Source organism: Neoarius graeffei, chromosome 18, assembly GCF_027579695.1.
Source record: "Neoarius graeffei isolate fNeoGra1 chromosome 18, fNeoGra1.pri, whole genome shotgun sequence".
NCBI classification, from domain to species: domain Eukaryota; kingdom Metazoa; phylum Chordata; class Actinopteri; order Siluriformes; family Ariidae; genus Neoarius; species Neoarius graeffei.
Genome location: NC_083586.1, coordinates 19112661 through 19126534, shown reverse-complemented (window position 1 = coordinate 19126534; position 13874 = coordinate 19112661). Strand labels below are relative to the sequence as shown.

The 13874-nt window shown below is 41.6% G+C and overlaps 1 protein-coding gene across 4 annotated transcripts in view; it reads right to left on the bottom strand.

Moving 5' to 3' along the window:
* Positions 1-9767: 9767 nt before the first annotated feature.
* pard3ba (par-3 family cell polarity regulator beta a) overlaps positions 9768-13874 on the bottom strand; it is a 251789-nt gene continuing 247682 nt past the window's right edge. For all 4 annotated transcript variants that reach the window (XM_060898493.1, XM_060898494.1, XM_060898496.1 and 1 more), the window contains one exon: positions 9768-10721. In XM_060898493.1, the coding sequence (XP_060754476.1) occupies positions 10430-10721 (292 nt within the window). In that variant the 3' untranslated portion in view covers positions 9768-10429. The remainder of the gene's footprint in view (positions 10722-13874) is intronic.

Genomic DNA, 13874 nt, shown 5'->3' with positions numbered 1-13874 from the left:
AGGACATTTATTGTCAAACTCAAGAATTAATTCACAATAAAAAAATTCAAAGTGACAGTTGGTCCATGTTCGGACCGTCATGCTGGAGATTCTGGGTCTGTGTCGTCCAGGGGTCTCAGCAGCAGTGACTGAGGGTGTCAGGAATCTGTCACGGAGGTGAGCTAGCCTGATGTGCTGATCCTGAACCGGCGTCGTGACTCGAGGCTGACCAGGGCGTGGACGATCCCTGGTGCTCCCTGTCTGTCTGTAACGCTGACTCAAACGGGAACTGGTCGAATGATGAACACCGAAGTGCCGGGCGACCTCTGTCTGTGTACTTCCGGCACGCAGCATCCCGATGGCCTGTTCACGTTGATTTTGGCTTAGGCGTGGCATCTTCAATAATGACAATTTCCCCATCATTTCCCCCGGGTATTTATAGGCAAGATTGTGTGTGTACAGTGTATGCAAAATTTGTTTGAAAATTAAAGCCTGTCCATGTCATTGACTACCCGAGTCATATTGTACGTTATTGAGTACAACTCCCTTAAATTCAGATTTGAGCACAGATTTGGAACTTATTCGGGCGGAACGAAGTTATTTTTCCATTGTGATATATTTCTTTTCTTCTTGAGATAAACTCAGAACGAATTCAGCAAGTTTTATCAATGTGCGTTTTTAAAGTTACTTAGTGTGTGTGTGTATATATATATATATATATATATATATATATATATATATATATACACAGTTGAAACCGTATATTTACATACACTTTAGGAAAAGACACAATCTTTTTTTTTTTCTCATAGTCAGACATGAAATCAGACATTCACTTTAACTTTTTCATGTCTGTCTGAATATTTAAAATTATTTCAATGTACTTAATGCCAAATTAATCAGAGAAGGAGTTTTTTATTCAATATTTTAATTGCTTTTATCAAATCAGAAGTTTACATACACTTCATCAGTACTTGGTACAATTGCCCTTAAACTGTCTGACTTGGGTCAAACGTTTTGGATAACCTTCAACAAGCTTTGCACAATACTTGACAGGAATTTTGGCCCATTCCTCTTGACAGAACTGGTATAACTGGGCCATATTTTTTGGCTGCTTTGCATGCACATGTCGTTTCAGCTCTGCCCACAAATGCTCAATAGGGTTGAGGTCGGGGCTTTGTGATGGCCACTCCAAAACATTGACTTTGTTGTCATCAAGCCATTTTTTGACCAGTTTGGCGGTGTGCTTTGGGTCATTGTCCATTTGGAAGACCCATTTGCGGCCAAGCTTTAACTTCCTGGCAGATGCTTTCAGGTGTTGGTTCAGTATCTCCACATACTGTTCCTTCTTCATTACTCCATTGATTTTGTGAAGTGCACCAGTACCTCCTGCAGCAAAACAACCCCACAACATGATGCTGCCTCTGCCATGTTTCACTGTTGGTATGGTGTTGTTAGGATTGTAAGCGTCTCCTTTTTTTCTCCAAACATATCGCTGTTGATTATGGCCAAACAGCTCAATTTTAGTTTCATCCGACCACAAGACATGTCTCCAAAAATTGAGATCCTTTCCCCTGTGTTCATTTGCAAACTGTAATCTGGCCTGTTTGTGTTGGAGTAATGGCTTTCTCCTGGCAGAGTGGCCTTTCAGCCCATGTTGGTGCAGAACTCGTTTCACCGTGGACAGTGACACACTCTTACCAGCTTCAGCCATCATCTTCACAAGGTCCTTTGCATTCATTCTTGGGTTCTTACGCACAGCACTGACCAGAACCCGCTCATCTCTGGGACTCAGAATCCGTCTCCTTCCTGTGCGGTATGATGGCTCGACATTCCCACATTGTTTATACTTTCGTATAATGGTTTGAACTGAAGACCATGGCATCTTCAGGCTTCTTGAAATTTCCCCCAAAGATGAGCCAGACTTGTGCAAGTTAACCATTCTTAGTCTGAGATCTTGATCAATTTCTTTAGATTTACTCATGTTGTGTACAAGGAAGCACTGTGTTTGAGGTGTTCCTTAAAATACAATCACAGGAGTGTGTCTCAGGTGTGTCTCCAATTAATTCAAATGTTGCCAATTAACCTATCAAAAGCTTCCAAAGACATGACATCATCATCTGGGCATTCCTACATTGTTTAAAGGCACACAAACTGCAGTGTATGTAAACTTCTGATTTGATAAAAGCAATTAAAATATTGAATAAAAAACTCCTCTGATTAATTTGGCATTAAGTACATTGAAATAATTTTAAATATTCAGACAGACATGAAAAAGTTAAAGTGAATGTCTGATTTCATGTCTGACTATGAGAAAAAAAAAGATTGTGTCTTTTCCTAAAGTGTATGTAAATATATGGTTTCAACTGTATATATATATATATATATATATATATATATATATATATATATATATATATATATGTGTGTGTGTGTGTGTGTGTATATACCGTATATACATATGAACAGATCTTAAACATGTTCTTTAATTAATGAAGATTGTATTCACTGGGAAATCGACGAGGAGAGACGAATACAACACTGGGTAACTTTTCAGAATGTCACATGCTGCCTTGCTGTTTTGTTTTTTCCGTACAAGTTCGTTTCCTGTTGCTTTTCACTTCCCCAAAGTCCTTCTAACTTTCCTCTTCAGACAGCTGGACTATTTTCTGTCTCACTGTTGAAAACTCGTGCCACCTGAGCCTTTAAGCAACTACAAGCGAATTTCCTAAAACAGCTTTACGTATTTGATGATCCGGTCACTATGAAAACGCACAAAAGCTCGTCATGTATCAGAGCATTAAATCACACTGTAGGACTTCCGTAGCAGTATTTTGCCTCATTGTGCTCCTGAGCGATGAAATTAGAATAAAATTAAAACGTTTCAAGAGACGTAGTGCAGTTATCAGAGACGACAAGAAAGAAAGATCGACGTCAAGGTGGAGACGAGCTTCAGTTTTCGTCTTTTTGGGTTTGTTATAGGAACATCATCGACGAATTATAAGAATAAAATATTCCATCACGTGCCTTTATTTTGAATTGTTCCTCCAGGCGGCAGCTCAGAGTGCTGTAAAATCAAGGAGAAAATTTAAACATTCATGTTAAAAGTGAATATTTTAAAAATGGAACGGTAATGTAACCAAATCCACAGGATACAATTTTTTTAAAATGAAGTAAAAATATACCGGTAAAAGTACAAAAAGGCGTGTTAGGAGAAACAAAACACCGATTAGATTTTTTTTTTTAAAGGAATAAAATAAAAGTTATTTAAATAATGAAAAAAATAATAATAAACGAGACTGTGAATACTCTGAACGAATGAATCCATAAACACATTTTAAAAAAGAAAATTCCAGATCTTTCTTCATCCACAAATGTGACTAGAAGCATCATGTAAACGGGTGCTGCCTCCCTGCAGGGGCGTGTTCCTCCTTCTGCTGAGGGCCGGCTGGGTGCAGCACGTCTTGGCCGGGCGCCGGGGGTCTTAGCGCGAGGCTAACAGGAACGTTCCTTTTATCACGCTGGAGGAACCCGATACTGGGGCTGATATCTGGGGCACGAGCGTCCCTCCCTCCTCTGCCAACCTAAACACCTGGCATGGGGCTGGAACTGCCAGCACTTTCTCTCCCATCCTGTCAATAAGGTCATACAGTGTGTGTGTGTGTGTGTGTGTGTGTGAGAGAGAGAGACACTAGCTTCAGGCCTTCCTAAATACAGGCCAACGTTTCCACACTGGAGTTATTCCTGGTCTAGTTTTTAGGAAACATAATAGTCAATATAAATATGATAAATAACCAGAGCCGTGTTACTGGTATTGGTATGAGGAAAACGAAACTATTGGTAGCTGGAGCTTAGCTCAGCTGAAACACACACACACACACACACCCATAGTAATGGTGAAAGGAAGATGGATAAGTTGAAGTGGAAAGCATTTCAAACCTGCAGAAGCTGATCTGGAGTCAGTTCTCCGAGCTCCTCAGAGGCCAAACTCAGAGCCGGATCCAAAAGCGAAACTGATCCTGTAACTTTAAGCTTCGTTAACTTTCACGATAATCTCGGAACCGTGACAAACTTCGGACTGTAAGATTATAACTCGGTCCGGTTCTGGTTCATCAGAAAGGAACACGGACTGGACTCGGGTTCGTGGCCCTTGTGAGAAAAATCCCCGTGTTCCCCGGATACGATCTTCACGGGTTTGTTTTTAACGTTCTGCTGAGCCGTGGATTGTGATTGGTCAGAAGGTCAGGTGGTGTTGATTAATTTTCTATAGCACAGTCGTGTAGTTAAAAATCGTTTCTATAGTAACGGCTCATTCACAGGGAAGTGTTCAGCAGACGCTCAACACTATTCCACTAATTGTAATTTAAATAAAAAACCCTGAAAGTGTAACTCTTAATATGGTGAAGCTATCTACATGTTTATTCAAGATTTATGGAGAGGGAAAGAAGAAAGGAATGAAAAAGAAATTGGAGAAAAACAGGGAGGAAGGAAGAATGGAGAAAAAGCAAGAGAGATGGGGAAAGAAAGAAAAGAAATTGGAGAAAGACATGGGAAAGAAAGAAAATGAAGAAAAAGGGGAAGGAAAAAGAAAGACAGGGAGGAAGAAAGCAAAGAAATTGGAGAAAGACAACAAGAAAAAGAAAGATGGGAAAGAGAAAGAAAAGGGAAAGAAAGAAAAACAAACACTGAAGAAAAAAGAAAGATGTGGAATGATGGGAAATAGAAACAAAAACATGGACAAAGGCATGGGAAGAAATGGTAAAGAAAGGAAGAAAAATAGAAAAATGGAGAAAGCAGAAAAAAATAGAAAATGGACAGTGGAAAGAAAGAAAGAAAAAGAAAGAAAGAAAGAAAGAAAGAAAGAAAGAAAGAAAGAAAGAAAGAAAGAAAGAGAAAGAAAATGGAGAAAGAGCGGAAAGAAAAATAGAAAAATGGAGAAAGATGGGGAAAGAAAGATGAGAGACAGCAGAAAGAAAAATAGAAAAATGGACAGTGGAAAGAAAGAAAGTGGAGAAAGACAGGAAAGAAAGAAAGAAAAAGAAAATGGAGAAAGATGGGGAAAGAAAGAAAGATGGAGAGACAGCAGAAAGAAAAATAGAAAAATGGACAGTGGAAAGAAAGAAAGAAAGAAAGAAAGAAAGAAAGAAAGAAAGAAAATGGAGAAAGACACCGGAAAGAAAAATAGAAAAATGGAGAAAAACAGGGGAAAGAAAGAAAGAAAATGGAGAAAGACCAGGGGAAAGAAAGAAAGAAGAATGGAAAGAAAGAAAAATAGAAAAATGGAGAGACAGCGGAAAGAAAGAAAAATGGAGAAAGACAGGGGAAAGAAAGGAAGAAAAATAGATAAATGAAGAAAGACAGTGGAAAGAAAGAAAGGAGGAAGGAAAGAAAGATAGAAAAGAAAGAGGAAGGAAAAAGAAAGAAAAGAAAATGTAGAAAGATGGGAAAGAAAATGGAGAAAGACAGGGGAAAGAAAGAAAGAAAAATGGAGAAAGAAAGAAAAGATCAGCTTGCAGTGAAATGTGTGTGGAGTTTGTGGATTCCTTGCGATTTCCTCCCCACAGGTGAAGGGCAGGTCGCAGTGTCCCTGGGCAGAAAAAACGAAAAATTCCATGTGGAACATTCCAGCTCCGAGTGATAACGTCCTGCTGAGCTCCAGAGCCTCAGACCGGATTCTCCGTCCTCATAACAGAGACGTAATGAAAAGAGTAAAACCGCTCAACGGCCGGAGACGCATGAATAGAGCTGGAGGTAACAGAGGGATGAAGACGGAGGTATGAGACGCGCTTGGATGGGATCGAAAGTGCTGAAAGGTGCGTTGTGTTTTCACAGGATCCCACTCCGATACTCCGTCCCATTTCTCCTGATTTTTCAGGTGTGTGGAAGCTCTGATGGAATAAACCATGATGGACAAACCTGGAGCTCGAGCGCTCACGACGAGGATGTCACGTGCCCAGGATATCAGATTTTAATTCAGATTTGTGCGTTACGGTGAACAAGCGACCAACCGGACAGTCTTAAGCACTTTCTATCGCTCAGCCAACCGGAGAAAGAAAAAATATCCTCCCATCAAACTCTCGCAAAAGAAAGCCAAGTCTCAAATAGCTTCCTAATTTGGTCATTTGCCAATTCCCACCCACTAGCCACGCCCCAAATCATACACCACCAACCAAATGGGATGGGTGAAAGCTACATTAAGAAATACAAATATATTCCACCAAAATGATGCAGGAATGCTTTTATTTATACGGCCTTGTTTTTGGATTCTCGAAATCTCTTCCAGTTTGAGGATTTGCTAAGTCCCACCCACTAGCCACGCCCCAATCACTAACCAGGCAGTGTGAAGGCTAACATCCGAGACGTAACAAACACTTCCATACTCTTTCCACACATGAGCTCACAGATGCCCACGACTGGCTCGTGTCCCTGTGACTGACAGCAGAGAGAGGGAGTATGCCCCTCCCACCCACTGACCACACCCAGATTTGCTCTCGACTCTCGTGTGGATGTTTGGATTCGAAAGCAAGTTAGACTTGTAATAAAATAAAATTGTTTTATAGAAATAGTCAACATTCCTCTTCAGAATTCCTCCATTTTGTTGGTTATTTTCCAGTTAACGAAAGCTTGGGAATTAATCCGTTTCCGTCTTTTCTGCTTAATTAAACTCGTAATAACACTGATTTAACTTCAGCATGAACATTTCCAGCCTCGTTTTCGAATCGAGTGCGAGTCCCCAAATCCATCTGTTCTTCCTTCAGCACACAGGCAGCTACTGCGAACCTTAATTACAGGAATATGATTCAGTATCAGCTGCAACGTTAATTAGTTTGTCTTCTTAGAGAAGTGTGTTTGAAGAAGGTATAATTTATTGTGAGCAATTCAATTAAAAAGAGTTTACACTTTTAAATTAACCTTTACTATAAAAAAGGGCAAATCTTGGCTTTGATTCTTACAGTGGTGCTTGAAAGTTTGTGAACCCTTTAGAATTTTCTATATTTCTGCATAAATATGACCTAAAACATCATCAGATTTTCACACAAGTCCTAAAAGTAGATAAAGAGAACCCAGTTAAACAAATGAGACAAAAAATATTATACTTGGTCATTTACTTATTGAGGAAAATGATCCAATATTACATATCTGTGAGTGGCAAAAGTATGTGAACCTTTGCTTTCAGTATCTGGTGTGACCCCCTTGTGCAGCAATAACTGCAACTAAATGTTTGCGGTAACTGTTGATCAGTCCTGCACACCAGCTTGGAGGAATTTTAGCCCGTTCCTCCGTACAGAACAGCTTCAACTCTGGGATGTTGGTGGGTTTCCTCACATGAACTGCTCGCTTCAGGTTCTTCCACAACATTTCGATTGGATTAAGGTCAGGACTTTGACTTGGCCATTCCAAAACATTCACTTTATTCTTCTTTAACCATTCTTTGGTAGAACAAATTGTGTGCTTAGGGTCGTTGTCTTGCTGCATGACCCACCTTCTCTTGAGATTCAGTTCATGGACAGATGTCCTGACATTTTCCTTTAGAATTCGCTGGTATAATTCATTGTTCCATCAATGATGGCAAGTCGTCCTGGCCCAGATGCAGCAAAACAGGCCCAAACCATGATACTATCATCACCATGTTTCACAGATGGGATAAGGTTCTTATGCTGGATTGCAGTGTTTTCCTTTCTCCAAATTTCAAGCTTCTCATTTAAACCAAAAAGTTCTATTTTGGTCTCATCCGTCCACAAAACATTTTTCCAATAGCCTTCTGGCTTGTCTACAGTATGTGATCTTTAGCAAACTGCAGACGAGTAGCGGCTTTCTCCTTGCAACCCTGCCATGCACACCATTGTTGTTCAGTGTTCTCCTGATGGTGGACTCATGAACATTAACCAATGTGAGAGAGGCCTTCAGTTGCTTAGAAGTTACTCTGGGGTCCTTTGTGACCTCACCGACTATTACACGCCTTGCTCTTGGAGTGATTTTTGTTGGTCGACCACTCCTGGGGAGGGGAACAATGGTCTTGAATGTCCTCCATTTGTACACAATCTGTCTGACTGTGGATTGGTGGAGTCCAAACTCTTTAGAGATGGTTTTGTAACCTTTTCCAGCCTGATGAGCATCAACAACGCTTTTTCCGAGGTCCTCAGAAATCTCCTTTGTTCGTGCCATGATACACTTCCACAAACGTGCTGTGAAGATCAGACTTTGATAGATCCCTGATCTTTAAATAAAACAGGGTGCCCACTCACACCTGATTGTCGTCCCATTGATTGAAAACACCTGACTCTAATTTCACCTTCAAATTAACTGCTAATCCTAGAGGTTCACATACTTTTGCCACTCACAGATATGTAATATTGGATCATTTTCCTCAATAAATAAATGACCAAGTATAATATTTGTGTCTCATTTGTTTAACTGGGTTCTCTTTATCTACTTTTAGGACTTGTGTGAAAATCTGATAATGTTTTAGGTCCTATTTATGCAGAAATATAGAAAATTCTAAAGGGTTCACAAACTTTCAAGTATATAAAAGTTTATCCGTGTTCAGTTTGCTGAACACTCATAAAACATTATCTTAATTCTAGTGCAATAACCAAGAGTCAGTTCATTTCCAGTGATTTGTCAATATATTAAATTCAGAGAATCCTTTTATTTTTCATCATCAAAAAACACACACACTCATACACATTTATCATTTGTTCTTTCTTCAAAAATAAAACTTCAGAATAAATAAATGGAAAGAAAAGCAGAACGCAAAGTACCTTCCATTTTGGTTCAAATTCCGTTGTAGAAATTTCACACTTCATTCATACATAACGTGGAAAAGCGACAAAATGGCAGTGTTTGGAATTTTTACACACACAAAAAAGTGAGTGTGTCAAGAAATATATATTTTTTTAAATGTGCAAAAGTCACAGGATCCATCTCACCCTAAAAATGCAGAACAAAAACATAACTAATATATCGAGAAAGATGATAATTTAACCAAAAAAAAGAAAGAAAGAAAGAAAAACCTCCTCACACAGTTTCACACGACATTCCTTTTTATCCCCCCTCGTATTTCATTTGGCACTGCACTCAGCCTGGAGCTTCCTTCATTAAAGGGAAGCAAAATAATAAGATTTACACCTTCAAGCATGGCTCGACGAAAAGAAACGAAAAGTCGATGGAAGTTTGGAATCTAATTGGTAACATGTCCTCGTTTCCTTGTTATCTAAATTCTGGTGCCGTTCTACTCGGAGTAAGAGTCTTGGGGAAAATGGAGACTGTTAATCAGATAACAGAGTGGCAAGCCACAGCTTTAAGCTATGAGGGAAACCACACAGATAAAGACCTTCGAAAACCACAGACGAGCCGTTTATCTACAGCCAAACTGGACTCTAACAGCACCAGGAAGTATATACGGATTATATAAAATAAGTGTACAAATTGATTTGTAGCCCAACCTCCTGGGACTGAACAGAAGTCTCTCTCTCTCACATGCAACACAAGTAGAAATATTTACAACATACCAAACTATTAACATCAACAATAAAGAATTACAATGTTCAGCAATCTTTACATCAAGATGATAAAATTTTCCTTCAAAAATATTAGAAAATCCCAGATACAGGCAAGAACCAGGACTAGGTTTACTGAAGAGGGCTCAGAGATTAAGCCTGGATTATTTCACACTAGGTTCGACCTAAAATCTCAAAACCTACAGTTTGTCCATCTGGAGAATCTTTAAGAAAGATGCGAGCTCTTTTCTGGATTGGTGTAGCACCTGGGGGGGGGGGGGGGGGGGGGGGGGGGGCCCTCCCTGAAGGTTCTTTGGATACTTAATTAAACGTGGACATTGAAGTTCGGATGAACTGAAGAAACCTGTGGATGAGGAGCAAATCACGTCCTTAAAGGTTCCCTGATCGGGTTATCCTTTCAAATAGAACCTTTCTGAAAGGTGGCTGGGAGATTAAGCATGATTCAGCACCAGGTTAAATCGAGAAGTCGAAACGTTCCTCAGGAGAACCCTTAAAGAATAATGCTAGCACTACTCTGGACTGGTGTACATCCTTGGAAAATAGGTTACCCAAAGGTTCCCTGGATGGAGTGCTGACTTGATGGCAAGTCAGGTCAGCTGCGTACGAGAGATTTAGGAAGGTCTATACTTGAGAAGATGGTTTTCCTTACAGACAAACAGATATTCTTTATGAAGCAAAGAACCTTTTCTTATCCAAAGAACCCTTGAGAAATCTACCCTGGCCCTTACTTCTGTGGATGAACTTAAAGCATAGAACCCAAGTTTAGGTCACCTTGACTGTAACAAGAGATTTTCTAAGTTGTCTTGAAAGAGGGTTTACCTTGCAGATATAGGAAAGAAGAACTTTTTACGATACAAAGACCCGTGAGAATCGCTTCGAAAGTTGGCTAGCTATATCCTACCATACTTCGAAATTAGCCTGCTTTTATTCTACACCTCTCCGATGGCAGGGTTCTTGCTCCGATGGTTAGGGTACTGCCCGTCTTCATATGTACCGTACTGGTTGGGACCAGCCATGCGACTGCCGGCTTTGATCGCAGCTTCGTAGCTTGGTGCCCCCTGCTGGCCTGGAGAGGAGGATGGGGGCATGTCGTATCTAAGAGGTCCAGAGCGGGCTGCGGGAAGGCGATTCGAGCCTGGCTGGGGGGTTTGATTTGCGTTGTAGTTCGGACTCTGGCTCGGGTAGCGGTCTGCTTCTTTGTGGCCTTCCACAGCCATTCGTCTAGAGGAAAGAAACAAACAGCCATAAGAATATTTGTCAAAATGTACAAGGGCACTTTTTTTTTAGCACAATAATATGATACAATTCCAAATTTGATGCCTTGTTCTGTTCATCAGCGAGGTCAGAGCATTGCTTTGGGGTTCATGCTTTCAGTTGGGGTGAACTCAAGAACACTGAAGTCGTCTTGAAGCTTATAACACAAGTTCATTCACCTTGAACTGCTGCTGATAAACATTTTATGAAAGTCCTTGCTTAATAAGCAGAATGGTTTATTTGTGGTAGCTCAGCTTGTCGTACACTTGTTCGTTATGGCATGTTTTCTATACAGGACCATCTGTGGGGGGTCACGTCAAGGGATGATTCATTGCCAATATTGTTGCTGTAGAAGCAGGACTGTGTGTGTGTGTGTGTGTGTGTTCTGTCCATCAGCAGCAGAGTCGGTGTGTCTGGAGGCCATGACCACCCAAGCACTGCAAACAGAAATACTGCAGCCTTGAACATGAGCCTTGGAGAGGCAAAAAGAGAGAGAGGAGGGAGGGGCAAATGGGGAAAGATGTAAGGAATTTTGGAGATAAAGAATTATCATGTTTTACCACCAGGAGGGAGACACGGAGAGGAAATGTCAGGGAGAATCTGAGTGCAAAGATAAGCGAATGATGAAGATGCTCCTAAGGAGTTTGACTACAGCATACATATTAACTCGTGCTAGATTTGTCTTATGAATATCATTTCTCCACTGAATTTGAGGCACGAACCCAGAGTGCACGAGGCTGTACTGAGATGTGAAATTAGACGGTTAAATTCGACGTCATCCACCACTACCACCATCTCCAACAACACAGCAGAATCAACCCCATCGCTCTAAGTGTAGGAATTTTGTTTGGCTTCCTTACTGCTACTAAACTTTGTCATGACGATGCGATTCTCAACGTTGCGTCTTTCGGAACTTTGGAATGCATCTTTCACATGGGAAGGTAAACCTAGTCCACCTTTCAGACTGGATTGGACTTTAAGGGATGATTGTCGCACTGTAATTGAGTTTTATACGTGCATTACCAATCACCATCTCGCAACAAGAAGGTTCTCCTCGTGTCTCTGTGGGTTTCCTTCCACAGTCCAAAGATGTGGATTTGGTCAACTGGCTCCTCTAAACCCTCCATAGGTGCGAGTGTGATGGTTGTTCGTCTCCGTGTAGCCCTGCGATAGACTGGGGACCTTCTCACCAGAACTGAGCTGGGATTGGCTCCAGCTTCCCTCACAACACTGATGGATCAGCGCTAAAGGTAATGGATGGATGTACACCAACTTCACGCCTCTAAAGAGGTCAAACCGCTACCTTTCAGCTATTCTCACCCAGATCAGTGGATATATTACGGGGGTTAGCCATGGCCTAATCGTTAGAGAAGCAGCTTTGGGACCACTGGTTCAATTCCTTGGACCAGCAGGAATGGCTGAAGTGCCCTTGAGCAAAGCACCAGGCTGCTCTGGATAAGAGCGTGTGCTAAATGCCTGGAATGTCATGTAATGGATTCTTAATCTTTGATCTTATTCTTAGCAAGTCTTTTTTTTTCTTTTCTTTCATCAAGTCCCTTGTTCTTGGTTCTAACTGCAGATATGATTGGGTTGGATATTAAATGACCACGCAGGAGCTCCGCCCCCTTCCTCCACACCTATACATAGACAGGGAGATTATTTCACAGCAAAGGCCTTTCTCCATTTATTGTGACGGAAAGCAAAGGCATGAGAAAATCGAGTCAAGGTGACTGGTTAGTAATGTAGGAGTGGAGAAGAAGGGGGTGGGGCTTCTGGGGTTTCAGGTAATACCAGCGAGTTCAAAACACCGACGCGGCCGTCAGGGGTTCCAGATTCGTACGTGATCTGGATTGGGGGGAGGACTCCTTTGACGTATTTAAGGATAACCCGGAGATAGCAGCGCGTTCCGATATTAAAATTGCGGCGCGCGTACACGAAACACGGAAAGGTTGAGCGGACGACAAGTCCCCATATGTCTCCAGTGTTTGTAATGGAGGAGACGTTGGGTTTGTGGTTACGGTATAAAAGCTGAAGTCAGGGAAAGTAGAGGCTGTGGTGTGGAGGCTGTTAAACATTAAATCTGACTCACACACACCACTGAACCCATGACCTTCTATAATCACCCAGCTGAACTGTGAGAAACTTTGTGCGTGTGCTGATGACGTAGCATTGGGTGCGTGCAAAATAAGCAGCACGGTTTCTAAATTCGACAAAAAGTGCGCATCAGAATATACAAGACTTACTACACGTGTGTGTGTGTGTTTCTGTGGGAACATGGTAATAAAAGCATGATGGAGAACATGTGCCTGTCTCTGTGACTGACCTCGTGTGTGTGTGTGTGTGTGTGTGTGTGTGTGTGTGTACGCAGCGGACCTTTAATAAATCACAAGTCGTCTTAACACACACGGACAAGCAGGACTGCGGGAATGAAAATGTCATGCAATCAATCTGTCTCATACCACCTCCCATTAACACTCCATCCCTTGAGAAACTGTACGCGTCCAATTCTGCAAATGCGTGCGAGTGTGCGTGCGCGAGCGAAAGTGTGTGCGCGCTGTACACGGACATATTTTCCATCTTACGACGCGGGGGAAATCGACTCGCATGAGCCAAACTTCTTGCACCTGCCTAAAATCTTCGGAAGGAAATTCCTCTCTCTGTTCCTTGTTTGACCCCGGCTCCTTAAGCTTTCCTCAGTAGAATCACTCACACACGCACGCGCGCGCGCACAGCTGGTACTTCAGGAGTATACGGGATTAGTCGAGTGCTTGTTGAAACCAGATACACTTTACTGCTTCGTTAAGTGTATAAATACACAAACAAACACTGCTTATACATTTCTATTAATTTCATAAATAGTAGAATTATTTCCACGCTGAAACGTCCTGCCTGTGAAAACGTTCGTCACCGACGATGTGTTTGCTGCTGACTCTACAGCTCGGGAGCTTTTCGCTTTAAAAGCGACAGGAGTTTCCCCTCGAGGGACGGTGACGCAAGCGGACGGCGAAGCTTCATTTCCTCGACGCTGATTTCATTACGGTCGCTCTGTTCCGAGGCAAACGACGTTACGGCGCGGCTTGACGTGCTCGGAAGCGGAACGGTGATGGCGATCAAAAATGC